The 21,099-nt window shown below is 40.4% G+C and overlaps 2 protein-coding genes across 4 annotated transcripts in view; one reads left to right on the forward strand and one right to left on the reverse strand.

Moving 5' to 3' along the window:
• Positions 1–9,958, forward strand: part of LOC128578950 (zinc finger protein 100-like) — a 52,764-nt gene extending 42,806 nt beyond the window's left edge. For all 3 annotated transcript variants that reach the window (XM_053581286.1, XM_053581285.1, XM_053581288.1), the window contains one exon: positions 9,763–9,958. In XM_053581286.1, the coding sequence (XP_053437261.1) occupies positions 9,763–9,933 (171 nt within the window). In that variant the 3' untranslated portion in view covers positions 9,934–9,958. The remainder of the gene's footprint in view (positions 1–9,762) is intronic.
• On the reverse strand, positions 1,160–1,874 carry LOC128578948 (proteasome subunit alpha type-2-like). Its single transcript, XM_053581284.1, has one exon. The coding sequence runs from the start codon at positions 1,872–1,874 to the stop codon at positions 1,170–1,172; it is 705 nt and encodes a 234-aa protein (XP_053437259.1). The 3' UTR covers positions 1,160–1,169.
• Positions 9,959–21,099: the final 11,141 nt, after the last annotated feature.

Here is a 21,099-nt window from a genome sequence, read left to right on the forward strand (position 1 = left end):
CACCTGGTTGCTTTCCCTTATCTAGGAATGTCAAGGCTTGTAACTTCTCTTAGTTCTGTAATTGGTTTCAGTTTCTTATGATCTCTTTTAAAAACAGCTGAACATATTCTTTTATGTATAATGCTTGACTACTTCTATATATTTTTATTCTAATTAGTAACTATATTTTAATTCATAGTTAATTGCTTGTTAAACATTAAACTACTCTATTGATTTGTGTTACATATGAAAATTAGTGAAGTAAGATGTTTTTCTAAGTAAAGTTTTATTGTAGATGGTGATAATGCATGTTGTGTTAGAGAAAAGTTTTTCTGTGAGAGGCACCGTGGATGGTGGGTGTGCATATTGTGATGGAACATTTTGTTTGCCGTGTCTACATTGTCTCAAGTCACTGACATTTATGGTAGGGACGTGCTGTTGACCAGGCTTACTTAGAGCCACTGAGTTCGGCACAGCCATTCTTGCTGTGTTTAATTGTGAATCAGTAAGTCACTGTGTTTATTCTTAGTTTCTCAAAACAATCAGGCAATAATCAGTCATTCAACTGAACAGACAGGTTTCAGGGTAAAGGTTTCTTAGGCTTTTATGCCGCACCTCATGACTTCCTACGTTCACTAAAAGGCATGCTAGGCAACTTATGCGCTGCTGTCGCAAGCCAGGGGAACTGGGGGTAACGCTCCGGGGAGCACAGACCGCCTAACCACGTACTTTACAACGCGGACAGAGCCATCCCACCACGGCCAGATGCCGGGGGTGCGGCATTTATCATTCCTTATCTTTTGTGGTTTGAAGCCCAATGTATCTTGAAATTGTGACCCCTGCTTTATTTTGATTTCCATCTGCCTGAAATATTGATTTATAATCCCTCACCCTGAGTCTTGTTTTGTCCTTAGCTGTTAGATACGTTACCTGAGGACAGCATATAGTTGGCTTGTGCTTTTGATCCAGTCATCTGGTCCGTGTCTCATCAGTGGGGAATTCAAGCCATTCACATTTATTTTTTTGTTTTTTTTTTTGGGGGGGGTTTAATGGTTTATTATAATTTATAAGTGTCATTTTAAAAACATCAGTTGGTTTAAACCATGTAGAAGTAAGTATGCAAAAAATGTGCAAAACAAAACATATTTAAGTATATAGATGAAATTCCAAATTGCTCAGTCATTTCATTATTATGCTATGGCAGCCAAGTAATCCTTAACTTCAGTTGGAGTAAGCCTCCTAAATCCCGCTTTGTTGCAGATTCCAACTTCTATGTTATCTTCTGTCATTTGCCCTTCAAAGCTTTCCTTTAGGGTTAAGATAGCTGTATGAATAGCATCTTCAAGTTCCAGATCTTCAATATAGCTTTTCTTAAGGAAAGCTTTCCCATTTATGTAGTTCTTTCCCATTGCTGTGGCTATGCAGGCAAAGTATGCTTCAGATGGGTCTGACAGAAATAAATATAGTCGTCCCTCATTCCAACCACAAATAAGTAAAGAAACTCCAAATGGACGGACACCACCTGATTGGGTATATTTCTGCATCACAGAAGCTACTCTCTGTACCAGCTGAGCCGTGGGAATGGGTTCTTGGTAAACAAGATAGTACTGCTGAGCTAGTTTTCGAGCTCTATGCATAAGCACTCTGTAATCTGGGCCCATGCCGCTGTACACCAAACCTATGTGCTTGGTAATTGGTTCCACTTTGTGTACACTTCGTTCATCATACAGAATGGATTTCTGTTTCTTCTCAGTTGCTAATACCACACCATTTGCAGTTCTAATTCCCACTGAAGGGGTTCCTCCAGCTGCATCAGCCAATGCATATTCAATCTGAACAAGTTTACCAGATGGGCTGAATGTTGTCAGAGAAAAGCTGTACCCGTGCTCTGCCATCTTTACCCCCATTCACATTTATTGAGAAATTAATAACTGTGATGGATTTGTGTTTGTCTTCTTTTGTAAAGGTTGCCACCTACATTTATCACTTGTATCACTTGAGGAAGCTAGGCTTTGACCTTTATTTTATGACCTTTAATTTCTTTGCTTGTGGTACATTGTTATGTTCAATGTGTAATATTACTCTGGAATACTTCCTGGAGAGTTTATCTTATAGTGGCAAATTTCTTCAATGATTGCTTGCAAGGAAAACATTTGATATATCCATTGAATATGAAACTTCGTTTTGTAGGATACAGAATCCTAGGCAGGAAGTTGTTGTGTTTGAGTATATTGAAAATGAGAGTCCTATCTATTCTAGCTTGTTATTTTTCAGCTGAGAAATCTGCTGTCACTCTGATGGAATTGCCCTTGTAGGTCACCTGGTGCTTATTCCTGGTGGCCTTCAAAATTTTCTATTTCATTTTGGCCAAGTTTTTTACAATGTGTCTAGGAGATGCTCTGTTTGAATTGAGATAAACTGGGATTTGATAATTATCAATGGAGTATCTCTGAATCTTTGGTAATACTTAAACATTTTTCATTTATGATATCCTCCAATAGGTCTTCTGTGTCTTTGGGTCACTCTTCCTTTCTTTTGAGTATCCTATAATTTGTATGTTTATATACTTTATAAAATCCCATAATTCTCTAAGATTGCTATTCTTTTACTCTCTTGTATTTGTTTGTTTGTTTTTGTTTTTTGAGATAGAATGTCACTTTGTCACCTGAGGTAGAGTGCCGTGGTGTCATAGCTAATAGGAACCTTAAACTCTCGGGCTCAAGCAATCCTCTTGCCTCAGCCTCCCAAGTAGCTGGGACTACAGGTGCCCGCCACAATGCCTATTTTTAGAGATGAGGTCTCACTCTGGCTCAGGCTGGTCTCAAACCTGTGAGCTCAAGCAATCCACCCTCCTTGGCCTCAAAGAGTGCTAGGATTACAGACGTGAGCTACCACACCTGACCTTTACTCTCCTCTTTTCTGCCTCATTGAATAACTGAGTTAGCTCAAGAGCCTTGTCTTTAAGTTCTAAGATTCTTTCTTCTTCAAGGTTTATGCTGTTATCGAAATTTTCTATTGCATTTTTAAACTCCTTGAATGACTCCTTCAATACTTTGAACTCTTTTCTAATTTCATCATGTCTTTTGATTGTTTCTTGGGTCAGTTTTTTTATTTCCATTTGGTGACTTTCCACTTGCCCTTTAATTCTCTTCATCACCTTGGACATCTATAATCTAAATTCTTTTTGTCTTTTCATTCTTAATAGCAGCTTGGTAATGCCTTGCAGGATTGGTCTATTCTAGTTTTTCAAGTTGATATACTTTTTATTTGTTGGATCCTCTGCATGTGTTATTACTTCTTGTTATTTCCTTCCACTACTTAACTTTTCGCACTTCCTAGTTGTCCTTAAGCCTCTTTGTTTCTGTGCTTTGAGATTAAAGTTGCCTTTTGGTACCAGGATTAAAAAATGAAAAGGAAGGAGAGTAAAAGAATGAGAAAATGAGAGATATAAAGAAGAAAGCTAATGATAATAATTGTAACAGGCCGTGCATAGTGAAGCATACCAGCAATATCAGTGATCTGGCGGCTCTAGGGCAGGTGTAATACCCAAAGTTAGATGATTCTGACCAGCCTGATCCAGAATGAGACCCTACTTCCATCAAATATAGAAAAAACAAACAAACAAAAACATGAACCTTAGTGAGGAACAGCTGTTGCAGCCCCTCAGGAGGTCAAACAGGACCAGGAATTTCCAAATCCAGGTGTTGAAGGCCACCATAAGCTAGACTATTGCTGCAACACTGCCATGGAGGCCTTAGAGAAATGGTCTTCCAAAAAACCAAACACAAAAACACTCAAAAGAGAGAGATTATCTTGATTGTTACTTAAGAGATTTATGAGAGAAAGATGAGAAAAGTAGAAAAATAAAAAAAAAGAAAGGAAAAGGAAAGGGAGAAGAAAATAGAAAAAGTATAAAGTTACAAAAAAGAAAAAAACAATAAAGTTTTAAAGAAAGGAAAAAATTTAAAAATACTTGTACTGCGTGGTCCATAAGTAATGCTCCAGGATTAGGAAAAGCATAATAAAAAGAAAAAACCTTTTCTTCCTAATGACAATAGGTGGCACTTCTTGGTTAAGAGGGGAAAAAAAACCCCAGTACTCTGTATTCTGCATGTGGTAGGGGTGGGATGTTATCAGCTAGTTGCCAAAGAGATCCAGTCTTGTTTTCCTGATTCATTGATGTTATTCTGGGCTTGGTAGCTAACTGTTTGAGAGGTGAATCCCCATGGGGGTGGTAGAGGCAAACTCCTAAAGCTTATGCCAGACTGTGAGGTGAGGAGGCGGGGAAGACTCTGCCATCCAAACAGTTCCCTGCAGCCACAGATGGGGCAGTGTCATAGGCATAATCTGCTCACCTCTGCCCATGTGTCCAAGGAAGTCAGCCCTAGGGTAGCTCCAACTGCTAGAGTCAGAAGCATTAACATAATGGGATACTGTGAGGCTGCTCCAAGCTTGGCTCCCTTGGGTGCCAGCCAGCTCAAGGTTTTAGCATTATCCACTCCTGCCTGTCAGTCTCCCTAGGCAATGGGGGCCAGGCTGCCAGGCCTCCCACTGAACAGGCTCCAGGTCAGATCTGCCCAGGCAGTGGCTCTTACGAGGGTATATGTGAATCCTAGTAAATGTGGAATGTAAAGGTCTTAGCAAAAAAACTAAGAAAATGCTACAAAAGCTATGTTAACTAATGTGATGAAAATGTGTCAAAAGATCTATGAACCAAGTGTATGGTGCCCCACGATCAAACTAATGTACACAGCTATGGTTTAATAAAAATAAATAAATAAATAAATAAAAATAAAAAAAATAAATAAAATGATAGCCTGGGTTCAGGCCCTGGCTTTGTCCCTAAGAGGCAGAATATACTCTCTCCAACCCTTCAACAAAAGGCCAACTTCAGTGCACCTGCACATCCTGTGGGACCTATATTCCTGCTTGTTTCATATCAGTCCTCAGGCATGAATGGACAGGCCCTCTCAGAGTTCAGTTCAATCCCCAGTCCACTCCTACAGAATGCCATGGTGGGGTGTGGGGAAATCACCTGCAAAATTGGTCCCCCAGGGATTCCACATGCAGGCTTTCTCCCTGGGTTGCTGCAGTCCTTTGCATCTGCTTTTCATGTGTGCCTCTCACCCTTCTTAACATTATGCTCCTGGTGCTACATTCTGTCTCACTGTGCCTTTGCAATGTTGTTTCTGGACAGGACAATGAAGATGGAGGCAACTAGAGTCCACTCATCAATTTTACTGAGATCAGCTGATGAAGAAATGTCTCTAGTCTGTCATCATGGAGCCTCCCTTTCTGCATTCTTTTAAAAATCCATCTGGGTATTTATGGACTGAAAATAGATTAGAAGATTTTTTATATTTTCACAAATATGAATGGATTATTTTGTTTCAACATATTACTGGTGTAAAAATATTTCACGTTACATGGATCATTTTTGTGATGCTACAGTCCTGACTATAGGTATGCCCATCACTCATATGGTATTCACAGTACCCACTAGGTTGGCTTAGTCCATTTGCCTCCTTCCCTCTACCCCTTTCTCTTGGTTGATTTCCACAGACTTTTACTTCCTTCTATGCACATGTGAGCTCATCAGTTAGCTCCAATTTAATAGTGACTGTATGTGGTGTTTGTTTTTCATTCTTGAGATATTTCACTTAGAAGGATGGTCTCTAGTGCCATACAGATTGTTGTAAAAGGTATTAATTTATCATTTTTTGTGGTTGAGTGGTAGTCCATGGAATACATATACAACATTTAATTAGTCCACTCATGAATTTGTCAGCACTTGGTTTGTTTCCACATATTGGCAATAATGAATTGTGCTGCAATAATCATTCAAATGCAGGTATCTTTTTGGTAAAATAATTTCTCTTTTTTGGGGGAAAATAACCAGTAGTGGGACTGCTGGGTCAAATTGTAGGTCTACTTTAGTTCTTTGAGAAAACTTCATTCTCATTTTCATAGAAGTTTTACAAATTTATCACCACTCCAACCAAAAGCATACAAAAATGCCTTTCTCTCTGTGTCCATGTCAGCACCTATTGATTTGGGAATTTTAATAAATTCCATTGTAACTGGAATAAGGTGATAATCTCATTGTGAATTTAATTTGCATTACCCTAATAAGTCATGAAATTGAATATTTTTTCGTATGTTTACTGACCATTTTTTCTTATTTTGAGAATTGTCTTTTCATGTTTTTTGCCCACTTGTTTATAAGATGGTTTGTCTTTTTCCTGTTGGTTGCTTGAGTTATTTGTAAATTCTAATTACTAGTCCTTTATTGGAAGTGTAATTTGTGACTATTTCTTCCATTCTGTTGGTTGTCTATTTTGATCTGTTAATTGTGTCTGTAGCAGTGCAGACGCTTTTTAGCTGAAACAAATCCTAGTTTTGGTTTTGCCATGATTGCCTTTGGGGTCTTTTTCTTAAGTTCTTTGCCTAGAATCATATTTAGAAGAGCTTTTTCTACATTTTCCTCTAGAATATTTATGATTTTGTGCCATAAATCTTTTGTATATCCTGAGTTTGAGTGGTGAGATCTAGTGGTCCTACTTCATTCTGGTGCATGTAACAATACATTTTTCTCAGAGCCATTTATTAAATAGGGCTTCTTTTCCCCTGTGTATGTTATTGCCTGCTTTGTCAAAGATAACTTGGTTGAAGGTAGGTGGTTTTATATCTGGGTCCTCCGTTCCATTGGTGTATTTCCATATTTTTGTAGAAATACCATGCTGTTTTTGTTAAACTACAAGGCTATAGTTTCATAGTATGGCTTCAAGTGTGGCACTGGGAGTCCTACAGATTTGTTCTTTTGGTTAAGATTTAGGCTCTTTTGCCTTGGTGTGTGTCACACTTTATGGGAGCAAGACATGATTGCAAGGGGGACTTTACCTAACAATTGCAATCAGTGTAACCTGGCCTATTGTACCCTCAATGAATCCCCAACTATAAAAAAAAAAAAGATTCAGGCTCTTTTATGGCTCCAACAAAGTATAAAATAATTTTTTTCTTTATCTGTGAATTATGACTTTGGCAACTTGATGGAGATTGCATTGCATTTATTAATCACTTTAGGTAGTCTTGATATTTTAACATTATTGTTTCTACTAAGTCTGGATATTTGTTTATATCCTCTGCAACTTTTTTGTTCAGAGTTTTATTGTTTTCCATGTTAGAGAAATTTTACTCTCTTACTTGCATGTAAGTATATCCCTACTTATTTTATTTTGTTTTTGTTTTATGAATGTTACTTAGTCTTTGATTTGACTCCTGGCTTAACTGTCATTGTTATATAGAAATGGTATTAATTTATGTATATTGGCTTCTTATCCTAAGACTTTGCTTAATTTATCTATTAATTCCAGAAGACTCTTGGTAGAACCTTTGGGGTTTTCTAGGTACAAGATTATATCATTGGAAAAAAGCGATGTTTGACCTCCACTTTACCAGTTTGGATATCCTTAATATTCTCTTCTTTTTTATCTTGCCTAGGACTTCTAGCACTATGTCAAAAAGGAGTGGTGATAGTGGGAATCCTTGTCTTACTCCAGTTCTTATGGGTAATGCTTTCAACTTTCTTCCGTTGAATATGTTAGTTGTGTGTTTTCCAAATATGACTTTTATAATTCTGAGATATTTTCTTTCTATGCCTAGTTTGTTCAGGGTTTTTATCATGCCTTGTTTGCTATCCTTGCATATGGAATGAAGTCATCTTGGCGCTTGATTTTTTTTTTCTTTCTTTTAGTATACTGTTTTTCTCAGACTGCTAGGTTTTTTTTTTGAGTGTTTTTGCACCTGTATTCATAAAAGATATTGGTTTCTACTTTTCTTTTGTTATCATTGTGTCTTTTCCTGGCTTTTGTATGACTATAACATTAGCTTCATGGAATGAGTTGGGGACGTTTCCCTTTTCTCAATAATATGGAATAATTTCTACATTATATGTACCCAGTATTCATCGTAGGTTTGACAGAATTCAGTTATGAACATATCTTGTGCAGGGCTTCTCTTTTTTGACTAGATTTTTCATTACTGGTTTAATCTCACTTTTCTTTCTTTTTTTGGTCTACTCAGTTTCATTTCTTTCTGGTTAAGTGTTGGAGGTTGTGTGTTTCTAGGAACTTTTCTATTTTCTCTCTGTTCTCTAGATTATGTGCATGGCGATTTATCTAGTATTCATGGATGTTTTTTCAATGAAAATTTTGAAATTATTAATGCTTTATTGTAAGTATTGTATTCTCTCAGAACTGAGGGGGAGGGGAAGGACATGTTTTCTGTATTATCTGTATAACATGTAATCTTGTAGTAAGTTCAGTTAATTGTGTTTTTGTAGTACACTGTTACGTTACAAATTTACAATTTTATATTCTTTACTCAGAATGTGTTTCTACTTTATTTAAGTAAACACAAAAAATGTAAAATCTCCATCTTTTCTTCTATCTGAATAGTGTTCCATGCTATATATGTACCACAGTTTGATAATGTATTTAGGAGTTGATGGGCACTTGGGTTGCTTCCATGTCTTGGCAATTGTGAACTGAGATGCAATAAACATTCTGGTATAAATATCCTTATGGTAAAATAATTGTTTTTCTTCTTTATAGATACCTAGTTATGGGATTGTGAGATCAAACGGAAGGTACACTTTTAGTTATTTGAGAATTCTCCATACTTCTTTCCATAGAGGTTGAATTGGTTTGCATTACCACCAGTAGTGCAAAAGTGTTCTTTTCTCTCCACGTCCACGTCAGCATCTGCAGATTTCGGATTTTGTATTGTGGGCTAACCTCACTGGAATTAGGCAATATCTATAGAGGTTTTGATTTGCATTTCCTTGATGATTAGGGACAATGAGTCTTTGTTCATGTGTTTTTTGGCCATTCACGTGTCATCATCAGTGAAGTTTCTGTTCAAGTTTCTTCCCATCTTATGACTGGGTTGTTTGCTCTTTTTGTTGATTAATTTGAGTTCTCAGTAGGTTCTAGTTATCAGCTTTTGGTCAGATTCATAGCATGCAAATACATTGCCCATTCTGAAGGCTGTCTGTTTGCTTTAGCTATGGTACCTTTAGCTATGCAGAAGATTTTTTGCTTAATGACATACGATTTATTTATTTTTGATGTTCCCGCAACTGCCAAGGAAGTCTTATTCATAAAATCTTTTCCCAGGTCTATTTGTCAAGAGTTTTCCTCAACTTTCTGTTAGAATTTTTGGTTTTGTGTCTTAAATGTAAATCTTTTATACAGCAGGACTCAATTTTTGTCAGTGGTAAGAGGTACTGATCCAATTTCAATCTTCTACATGTGGCTAACAAGTTCTCTAAGCACCATTTATTAAATAGTTATTCTTTTCTTCAGTGCATGCTCCCTGGGAGTGGCACCGTGTGTGTGTGTGCGTGTGTGCGTGCATGGGCGTGCGTGTGCGTGTGCGCGTGCACGTGTGCGTGTGTGTGCGCGCGCGCGCGCAGGGTCAAAGAGACTCAGATCCTGGTGTAGCTGAACGGAGAGATGGTACAGTCCAGCCTTTGACTCTGGCTGTAGGCACAGACACCTACAAGGTGTTTTCAAAACTGTAGATCCTGCGCAGAGCTGGTAGCCTCCAGAGTCACTATCCTGGTTGCTGGAACCTTGGGGCCAGACAGGGAGCCTCGAGAGAAATCAGATGTATGCTGAGAACCACCCCCTGAAGGCTACCACACATCCTGAATTCCAAATGCTGAGGGCCTAGGGACCTGCATTTTGTCTCTTGTAATGGATGGTTCTTATTTATTCCCAGGCACTGGGGAAATGTAGGGTAAAGGGTACACACCCAGGATCTTCTGCTACTGGACCTCTCAGCAGCAAAATCTCTGGAGGGGAGAAGAGGACTGTGCCATCCTCCACTACTGACACTTCCAGGATTCCTCAGAGCTCCTTGTTAGCCCCCTGGGCTTCTTCAAACCCTTAGACCCTTACTGCTTTGGGGTTTACTTCTGATTTTTGTTCTCTGGCCATCTGTCAGTTAAATATTTATTCAAAAATAAAGAGAAATACATACCAAGTATTTAACTAGTCCCAGGAAATAGTTGTAGAGTGGCTGTACCTTTTTGAGCACAGAGCCTGTGGAAGAACACATGATTTATTCTTCCATGCAGAAGAAAGGGTGGAGTGACTGACCAGGCCTTAAATCTCTCTGCAAAATGGGCATTCAATAAAAGCTCAGGACTTTCTTTATCCATTCATTGGCCTTATTTTTTATTTTTGAAAATTAATACATCCACGGGGTGGGTTATCAATAGCTTCTTCCCCTTAACCACTGCTCCATAAATGTCTCTGAACAGAGTGATTTCACAGCCATAGCTAGATTACTGAGTGAGGCCTAGGGTGATGAAAGGAAAGAGAGCAGGCGGAAGTGTCTTTCTTGGCTGCTGCAGGGACCAGGGAACTAGGGAGGGAGACCAGCAAAGCCTTGGGCTGGAGGCCCCAGGTGTTTGTGCCAAGACTGAGTGTGGTTCCTGCAAAAACAGTCCCACCCTGAATGGGGGAGGCTGAGCCCTTGTCAAGTGGGTGCCGGGGGGCCCGTGCTTGTGAAGTGGCTGCAGCAGGCAATCTCAGCAGGAAGGTTAAGGGCAGGTGTGTGTCCACTCCTAACAATCTGCAGATTTGATTGGCTTGACTCACACAGAGCCTCCGAAAGCCTGGAATTGGTGGTTGATGTTTAGAACTCTAGGGATTTCACATAAAAATATGTTTCTGGCTTCTTGGGAACTTTCAAAAGGCTTTGGGCCCTCAAGCTGTTTGGCTGACGAGCCATGGTCAGCCAGAGCTGCTGGCCTTGTGACAAAAAGGGCCTGGCTCTATGTGCCCAGTTCCACCCAGACCAGGTCAGGAACCGAAGTTACATGCTATATGCTCAGGTGGGTTGGCTTCCTGCCACCTGAACATCTGGTCTTTCTTCACCCACTGGGAAAGACTCAGACTAAGGGGAGGCAGGGAAAGCCAGGGAACATGGGACAAGGCTGGGGTGGATGCTGTCAGGTGGAGTAAAGGAAACACTCACAGGTCTGGAGGCTCGGGTGACGATCCTGGCTCTGCTCTCTTATACCAGGACAAGAGGGGAGAAGGTGGAGACCCATCTGTAGACTCAGCTGTCCCTCAATAGGCCCATTTGACAAATGTCTTTCTACAATCCCTACAGATCCCTGGCCTGCTGGGGGGCTATCCATCCCAGCTGTGCGGACCCCAAGGCAACCTTTGTAGATCTGGGACAAATAGGCCTGTATCCTTTATGGACAGGTAACATCTACCTTAAGGAAGGGAGTGCCCAGGAGGGTCATTACTTGGTTTTTCTGAAGAAAAGAAACCCAGAAAGGTCCTGATTCACCAAGCTTTAGGCAGATCTGTGTGCTAGGTTTCTGCCAGGTGCTGAAAAGCTTGAGTAATAAGCAGCCAAGAGGCAGCACTGAGCTTGGGGTGGAGCCAGCAAGGGAGGTGGAGCCAGAAGTGCTGAGGACTCAGAGGGGACTTCCTGGAGGGAGCATGTGAGCTGTGGGGATGCGGGTGTCCCCAGCAGAAAGCACAGCCTAACAGCTGTTAGCATAAAGTGCAAAGAGTCCCTCTTTGGTGTCTCTAGCCCACTATTCTTTTCTTTCTTTTTTTTTTTTAATAAATTTTTGATTGCAAATTTATATGAGGGCACAAATTTTTAGGTTATATTGTTCTCACTTCCAAAGTAAAGTTCAAGATGTAGAGGAACCCCTCATCAAGGGGGTTTGCTAAACACTCTATCATTGTGCACATTAGGTGGAATCCACCAAATACCTTCTCTCTTCCCATCAACTGCCCTTCCCACATCCCCCTCCCATTTCCTTCTTCACCTCTCCCCCTTTCTAGACTATATTTTTCTTTTGTCATTTATATAAGGGTGTAATTGTTTATATATTGGTTTCATATTGGTATTGAGTACATAGGACTTTTTTCTTGAGATACTTTACTAAGAAGAATGTATCTCCATCCAGGTAAACATAAAAGATGTTAAGTCTCTATCTTTTTATGGCTGAATAGTATTCATTGGTATGCATATACCACAATTTGTTAATCTCTTCATGGGTTGATGAGAATGTGGGTTGCTTCCATGACTTGGCAATTATGAATTGAGTTTCAGTAAACACTCTGGTAAAAATGTCTTTGTGGTAAAATGATTTTGTAGATGTCTAATAACAGGATTGTGAGATCAATGTGAACCTCCATAGAGTTTATATCAGTTTGCAATCCCACCAGCACTGTAAAAGTGTTTCCTTTTCTCCACATCCACACCAGCATCTGCAGTTTTGAGAGTTTGTGATGAAGGCTCATTGTACTGGAGTTAGGTAGTATTTCACCTGAGTGGTTTTGATTTGCATTACCCTGATGATTAAAGACGATGAGCATTTCTTCATGTGTTTGTTGGCTATTCATCTGTCTTCTTCAGAGAAGTTTCTGTTCAAGTCTCTTGACCACATAGAAGTGGGGTTGTTTGCTCTTTTTGTGGTGATTAATTTGAGTTCTCTGTAAATTCTAGTTATCAGGATTTTGTCAGATTCATCACAGGAGAAATTTCCTTCCGTTCCTAAGGCTATCTGTTTGCTTTGTTTGTGGTACCCTTAGCTACACAGAAACTTTTAGCGTGATCCAATCCCATTTATTTATTTGTAGTGTTGCTAGATTTGCCATGGGTATATTCCTCATATAGTTTTTCCCAAGGCCAATATCTTGAAGTGTTTTTTCCTCACGCTCTCTTCTACATTTTCTTTTGTTTTATGTCTTAAATTTAAATCTTTTATCCAGTGAGAATCAATCTTTTTCAGTGGTGAGAGGTGCAGGTCCAGTTTCAGTCTTTCACATGTGGCTGACACGTTCTTCCAGCATCGTTGTTTAAACAAGAATTATTTTTCCTAGTGGATCCTTTTGTTAGGCTTATCAAGATCATATGGCTGTATGTGGCTGGGTTCCTCTCTAGATTCTCTAATCTATTCCATAGATCTGAAGGCCTCTTCTTTGCAGGTTTTAGGGCAGCGCTCTGCCTGGTAGATGCTAGTAGTGTTAAATGGTTTCCTTGATCTTCTATCTCCTATTGTCATCATTAGGATTCCGGAAAGCCAGCCTATTGTCTGGTTTAGGAGGCTGGATACTCTTGCAAACTTTTTCTCATTTGATGGCTCCTAATTACTCAGGAGCAGAAGTGGCTAAGTCTTCAAGGTCCCTTTCCATCCTACAGTCTCTTGGAACCCCCCCCTTCCCTGATGGCATTTCCACTGTGTGAAAAAGAATAGCACCCTGGGAATCCACAATGGTGTCAGCCTAGCCAATGTGGACTCTGAGAGTCATTAACTGTGTCTTAGAGGAGGCTTTCCTGAAGATGGGGTCACTCCACTGTGTCTTCTGTTAGTGATTTGTTCATAATTGACCGTGAAAAGAAACAGGAAAAAGGCAGGGCAGTCCCAGAAAAGTAGAGTGGAGGGAAGAGAAAGGAGCCTGTGTGGCCTTTTGTGGCCTGCTGAGAAAACCAGGAGGAAGGAGCTTGAGGACCACCCAATGCAGAAAAGCCACATCTTCAAATCCCCAAGCCATGGGTCTCACCTACTCCTAATCTGAGCAGTCGGGAGATCAAATAATAATTGGAACTCTTAGAACACCCCCAAGTTTTGGAGTTGCCCATGATCCCACCATGAACAGAGGACTGGAGGCAAAGGTGTGTTTCCCCAGGGTAGGAGGATGTATCGCGTGATTATAAGATGTACTGAGAGTTGCAGAGACAGGTGGCTTTTAGTTCCATCTATTCTCCATTAATTGTAAAATACTAATTACATTACATCATGTCTTTTGATTAGTGAAACTTATTTGGAGTAGTCTATCTGATCTTTCCCATCTAAGGAGGGGAAGTCAGTCCTTTCCAATGACTTTTGAGATTTGAGTGATTTCACTTAAAGCAGAAAAATAGGCCCTTCAGCCAGGAAATGGTGAGTCTGTGATTCTGTGGGCAAGGAGGACTCCACAGAGCTGAGTATTCCAAAGATAGGCTTCCACCCAGGCCATGCAAACACTGGGCTGCTAATAATGCAATGATCAGACCCTGCCACTTCTTTCCATTCTTTATTTTGTCCCATTTTTGAAAAATCTGACCCATATTCCTGACTTGCAAAAGAGGATGTGAAACAAAATTTAATTGAAATAAATTACACATTGCCACATTCCCACATAAAGGTTGTTAGATGCCAGTGAAATCCACACTTTGAGGAATTTCAGCTCTCTCTATGATAGGAGCCTTTTGCCATGTACAGGACAGGGCATCAAAGGGGTGTTTTGCCATCCTCATCCACCATGAGGAGTGTTTGTCCTTGAATGCTGAATTAGCAGCCAACATTATGGCCATAGCCACAGATAACGGTGTTGGTCTGTTGGACCTGGCCTCTCTTTATTAGAAATATGCAAGCATTAGTACCTTTGACAGATGAGAAAACTGAAGTCTTGGCATTAGGAGCTTGCTCAAGAGCATGCAGCTGTTAAGTGCTGGAATTGGAGCTGTCGCCCAAGCTGAGACCCAGGTGCTCTCCTTGCTCCTGGGAATCCACAATGGTGGCAGCCTAGCCAGTTCAATCATTTGAATGTGTTTGAGGTAATTTGGGGCTTCAAGGTAATGCTGGACATGACATTAACCTCTTGTTTTGAAGATTCAAAAGAGATGTTTATCCATGACACATAATATGCTGAAAACTTGTCTGTGTTTGCAGAGAGAGGAGAAAAAAGAGGTTTTTTTTTTTTTTTTTGAAGGGATGCTCATTTCTCTTTACACATTCCAGCTTTTTAAGCTTCTTTGATACGGGTGAGGGGAAAGAGTTTAGAGAGTTTAACCATTTGGGTAAGGTTTCTGATTCTTTGTGGTTATTGCTGCAACAATATGGCTGTCAGATAGGAAATGAAAGAAGGACAGCCTAGGCCTTGATCAGGTATATGGACACACTTGTGTGTTTGGAGTGACCATCAGTGACCAGGATCAGACTTCCTGAGGCTGCATCCCTGTGCATCATGCAGAAGAGTGTGTGCAAAAGCTCTTAGCAAGTGACACAGCCTGATGGTAATAGTGATGGTGAAAGGAAAAAGAAATAGAAAACGAAAAAGAAAGGCTGACATGCTTTTTTATTCAGGGCTTCAAGGAACAGAATTGGGTTTTATTTCTAGATACCAGAAAGTGAAAATTTCAGTGTGGCTTCTTGTTTTGCATGTATTTAAAACATAAAATAAACTGCTGGTTTTTTGAAAGCAAACGAGACTCCCTCTTTCCTTCCTGAAACATCTCCCCATCCCCAATTTTAGCCAAACTGTGTGTGTAAACAGTATCTTAATTGACTTCAGGTTAAGGAAGTCTGGAAAACAAGTTACAATTTATAAAAGCATAATGGACATCCTTGAGACCTCTTCACTAATCCAACTACAGGGATTTATTTACCAACCACAAAGTGGGTGCAGGATGTTTGCTACATATTCAGTGGGTGGAAACAAATAGCAGAAAGATTGGACTAGTGTGCTAGAGGACTACATTTGGGGAGAAAAGATTCTCCCTGCAAAGCAGAGGGCCAGTGCCAAACTTGGTCCCAAATGATCAACCTTCACAATGAAGTTGGTAATGGAGGCTCATTTAGATCTCTTTCATCTAATCTCTCTCTGTGTTTAGTGTTGTGTCTATTTTGAGATTCAGAAAAGAAATATTTGAATTTGCAAAGTAAATTGTCTTTTGGTTGTTTATTAATGATCATGTACATTTTTCTTTTTGATCGCTTGGAGCTAAATCTCGGCATTTAGGTTTCACCTGTAAAGCGGGATCATGGGTTTCTTTGGTAGTTCAGAGAGGCAGCATCTGGAGCCACAATGCCTGGTTTAAAACAACAGCTGCCCCAGTTCCTGCTTCACATGGGCACATTATTCACTGTCTTTCCTCCTCAGTTTTTGCACCTGAAAAAGGGGAGGATCATAATAATGGGACTTAACTTTAGGGTGGTGTGAGGGCTGAATGGCACACAATCTCTCATCCCATTCTTAAAACAAACAGATAGTATCTCATTAAAAAACGTCTCCCACCCATGAATAATTTTTCCCCCTTTTGGCAATGTTGGATCTTCTTTCCTTTTCATTTTAGTAAATCATTTTGAAGGATTTTCAGAGCTTGACTGAATATACTGGCTGGCTACTAGGAGTTTTGTGACCTGGGGGTGGGGGTCAGTGAGGCTGCTTCTAACAGTCTGAGTTACAAAAGGTAGAAGAACATGTTCGCAGAGGAGTTTAGGGGGGCAGGTAGAGGAGATCAATTTGTGTAGACTAGATGCCTCCTGAACAAAATCCCCAATATCTTAGAAAAGCAAACTAATCCAGATGGCTGACTGGCTGGACAGGCAGAGTTTAGCAGCCTCTTTCTGTATTAGGAGGTCACCTCTACTGTCCCCCACCCCACATACACATGCCAAAAAAGACAGACTTAGCATCTGGGCCAGTTATCCCAAACTTTAACATTTGTAGTGCTCCACGATGACTGCACATTGAAAAGTTTATGCTTCCCCATCATCCCCTTTTATTTTGTAATTGTCTGTTGTTCACAGTACTGATTTGTAGAATTGGGCATGATAAAGAGTAGCTATTTTAAATTTATCCAATATGCCCATCTGTATGGATATAGTCTGCGGGTATGGACCAAAGTGTCTCATTTCTTTATGAAAGGAAAGATGTGCCATTCCCTCTCACACATAATAGACACACATTAAAACAATACAATGTCCCTGAATGTTGATAAATGTGACTGCTCTTGTGATAGTGTTTTTGGTGATACTGTTTTTGGTGAGCCCATATGGGCTCCAGGAAATATATTAATGTTTTCATGAAAGTTGTGCACAGGTAGTAAATTATCTGCAAATAACATTGGGTATCAGCTTACAGTGCACTGGATATTTATTTACTTAAAGCATTTTGTGTTGGTGGTTTCATAGGTCTGCTCCTACCTCACGTGTGATTTTGGAGGAGGCAGTGCACAGCACAACTCTGGCAAAAGCCAAGTTACAATATTGGCTCCCCTCCCATTTTAAAATTGTATGATGAAAGAAACTACAATTAAGGGCTGATGTGGTCATTTTAAGTGACACAATGCAAAACAGGAAATGATTGAACCAGTAGAGATCACCCACTAGTTTATTTAGCTGGGTGTGTACGGGCAGGCAACTCCTCTGCTGAGAGAAAAAGCACACAAAACATCACCCAGTCCTCCTGACATTGGTATTTAGACAAGGGTGCTACAAAGCAGAGATTGGAAACTCTAACACCACAGATGCCTGGCTGTTGAAGCCCATCAGAGATGCCACTTGGATGCCAGGCAGCAGTTATCACTAGGACCTGGCATTGATGTGGCTGCTTCCAGAAAGATCTTGCCAGACCTTTTCACTTCTCAGGAGAAAATGGAAATCCATGTTGTTATGTGACTTTTTTTTTTTGCATTTTTTTTTTTAAGGTAACATTGGTCATTCATTACATTTTTTTTCTTTAATAGTTTTGGGGACAGAAATGTAAAAATAAATGTGTGTCTACAACTTGTAACCTTTGGGAAGGACAGATGTATTTATGTGTACAGGAGTGATGGGATCTATGATACTGCCACTGAGCCACCATGGGGAAAAGAATGTGGACTTTGGGGACTCATAGTCAGATTGGGCAGACCCATCCCTGCCCCATGAGGAAGCAGTTAAGGTGGAGGGAGAAAGTAGGGAATGAAAAGCCAAACAGACCCTAATTTGCATTCTCTTCCCCATCCTCTTCAGCACCCCCTTTAGCACACAGGCCTTTCAGAAATGGGCTATTAAATAAACATACCCTGCTGAGACAGGGGATTAGTCCAAAGTTACAGCAGATCCTTGTAAAAGGGCATTCCTATCCTCAGTTCCCCTGGTAACTAACCAACACCCAACCCTGTAAATCTAACCTGGCAAAGGCTTGCTTTTCTTCCCCACTCCAACTGAAAGAAAGGTATAAAAACTCTCTTCTTTTGTCATGCAGGTGCAGAGAATTTTCAGATGTGAACCTTTCTTGGTCATCCAGCCGATAAAGGACCTGATACTCAATTGAAACAGTGTGTTGCCATTTTCTCTATAATTCCACTTGCATTGGGTACAGCATTTGGAGGCCCCAGTGAGATCTCGCTAGCTGGAGTGTCCAACTCCCTGTGACGCCCCCTGGAGAGGGCAGAAATTAAGGTGAGGTGCACCCTGAGACTTTCCAGGCCCTGTAATTTCCTGAACTCCTCTTGAGGGCTCTGAAGAAACTCAGATGAATTCCACCAAAATCCTGGATCTGAAACTCCCTCTCAAGAGCTAAGTGTTCTTTTTCTAAGTGTAGTTTATTTGTGTTCAGGAAGTAACTTTACATTGCCAAGAACAGGCCACCGAATAGTCACAGAGACTGCAGTGCCATCGGGATGCTGCCAAGTGCCCCAGGGAGCCATGTTAGTGCCCAGGAAGAATGACAGGCACCCAAGAAGGAGGCACAGGGACTCCTGAAGGCTTCCCGGAAGAGACCCATGAGGGAGAGATAGGAGCTCCTGAGGTTTGGCTCATGCTGGATAGACCTTCCCAGGTTCCTGAAAACACCAGGATGCCAGTTGGGAGCCTCAGCCTCAGAGGCACATTTGATTTGTTCTTTGTTCATGAGTTTGTTTGTCATTATTGTCATCAGTGTGCTGACTATTGTTAGTGTCTGTTCTGATTTCTATTCTTTTTGATTGGGTTCACATTTGTGGGAACTCAATAAAGTGAACCCCGGACACCCCTCCAATGCATGTCAAAGAACTTTACTGCTGGCTTATCTGATGACTATGGAGTCCAGTATTCTAAGAACCATCTCTGAGTCCACTGTGAAGTTGAATGGGCCAGATTTAATGTAGGGTGGCTTTCTACTGGCTCCCTTGACCCAACTCTCATGACTGTGGTCCATTGAGTGGTCACTGGGAAGCCAGGTCACCTGGACCAGTTCCCCTACATTGATCAGTGATTGATTTTAGTCCACAATCCCCTTCCCTGGCTTTGTGTATGTGCAGTGGGTACAACAAAGTGAGACCACTCAAGGAGAGAATATGCTCAGATGCACCTGGTAGCTACCAACTGGCTGGCAGAAACTGGCATCTGCACTGGGAAATGTCTAAGACAAGGTAGAATCGATCCAGGGTCCCCACTATTTTAATGAAATTAGGTGTCGATCAAAAGCTGGATGTTAGATTGCTGGCAGGATTGGTGAGAGGTGTAGGAGAGTGTGTGTGTGTGGTGGGACTGAGACTGGACACCAACTGTAGAGTTCCCCTTTTCCCCTCATGAATCCTAGGAGAGTGTTTGTTTACCTTCTGTGGCTAAATGACAGTTTGTGTGAGAAATCGAGGGCCAGGTTAAGAAATGTGTTGGAATTGTGTGCATGTGAATGCTTGGAAACTAACTAAGATGGGTAATAATAGGCAGGTGGAGTTCATGCCCCCATCCCCTTTTCATAGGGAAAATAACTGTGTGCTGGCTGCTGTCTGTATCCCTGTCTATAAAGTGTTTGCAGTTTGTCTGAGGGAAAGGGATGAGAAGCACATGGAAGAAGCCTGACCAGTTAAGAACTGTGCTGAAAGATTTTGAAAAAGGGCTTGTGGAGAGACTACTGCCACATATCTCTGGGAAGACTGAGAAGTTTAAACAAGAATAACTTACATGCCCTGATGTTCAGGTGATTGTGGTATTATTTAAGATAGAATTTGTTTTAAACCTGTTACTAAAGTTAAAATGTTCAAAGATTAAAGAACTTCTACCTCTTTAATATTTCTAAGTTTGCTGGATTTGACCATGAGCTTGTGTTCTTGATTTTCAATCTCTGAATTGGGTGAGCTCATTCCCTTACTTAGGCCAGCAACTGCAGGGCACAGCCTAGCCCACATGGCTCCTTTCTTCCCTTCTCCAACTTTTCCCACTGGCTATTCTGAAAGAAACTGGATGTTCCAGGTTTTCTGCTTTCTGTTTTGGATGCAGATCCTGTTCTTGATGGCCATCTTTACTATGTGGCCGTGTTTGACTTAAGGGAACAATGAAAAGACATCAGAAAGAATACTTATGTTATAGTATTGTTGCTGGAGTTTCTTTCTTTAGCGAATCCTTAGTCTCAAGGACTAAGAATTAAGCCTATGGGCCACAGATCAATGATAAATTGGGATTTTGTTGGGGGGAGGGGCATGCAGACAGAGTGAAAAATGCCAGAGCTTCTGGTCGTGGGGAGGAGGCCCAAGTCAGAGGTCTCCTGAATGGGTCCTTTTTCTAGGATTAATGTTGACACTAAGGGAAATTTTGGCCAGGACTTGGTAGTTGGGAAGATGCCTTTAAAAACTGATTGAGTGTTTTAACAAATAAATGAATGCAGTCCCTTCACTGGAGCAAGGTTATTAGGTTTTTATCGTAGGGAGGGGATTAGGATATTTACTCTTTGTTCAGGCTGCTTTAATCCTGGATTTGCTCAGTTCACATTGGGTAGTCTGCAGGGTGCAGCCTGTTTTTGCCTAGAAATGGGAATGTGATTTCTGAGCTCATCTGAGCCTAAAAAGTGGGGCATCCCTGTCTAGCCCTGAGTGGAAAAATCCTGTATCAATATTATATTCCACAAAATGTCTCTCTTTTGTAAAACATAATAATTTGATTATTTAAATTATTTGGGAAACTGAAGTCTTTGTCAAAGAATAAGATTCTTGCCTTCTAAATCTTCTAATTATCAGTTTAGCCATGTAAGTAAGTAACTTCATAGTAAACTGTGATCTTGTTTTCTAATAAGTAGTTTTTTTTGAGAGTAAAAAACAAATAGGCAGAAAAGAAAATAGCATTTTGTAAGAAAATGATCTTATGTGGTAAATTTTGTCCTGAAACAGAATGATTGTTTAAGAATGTAAAAGGCAGGGCAATCTAGAACATTTAGAATGTTTTTAAATTGACTGTGCAGGATTGAATAAAGTTCATAAAATTATTATTGAAAGAATTATATATAATCCAGATGACTCTCCAGTACTGCCTTTAAAATCTTTTGACTTGTCATCTTGTTAAAGTAATGTTTT

The sequence above is a fragment of the Nycticebus coucang genome, chromosome Y, assembly GCF_027406575.1.
Source record: "Nycticebus coucang isolate mNycCou1 chromosome Y, mNycCou1.pri, whole genome shotgun sequence".
NCBI lineage: Eukaryota > Metazoa > Chordata > Mammalia > Primates > Lorisidae > Nycticebus > Nycticebus coucang.

Coding starts and splice junctions, on each gene's coding strand:
- LOC128578948 (XM_053581284.1), bottom strand. CDS start 1,874: ATGGCAGAGCACGGGTACAGCTTTTCTCTGACAACATTCAGCCCATCT.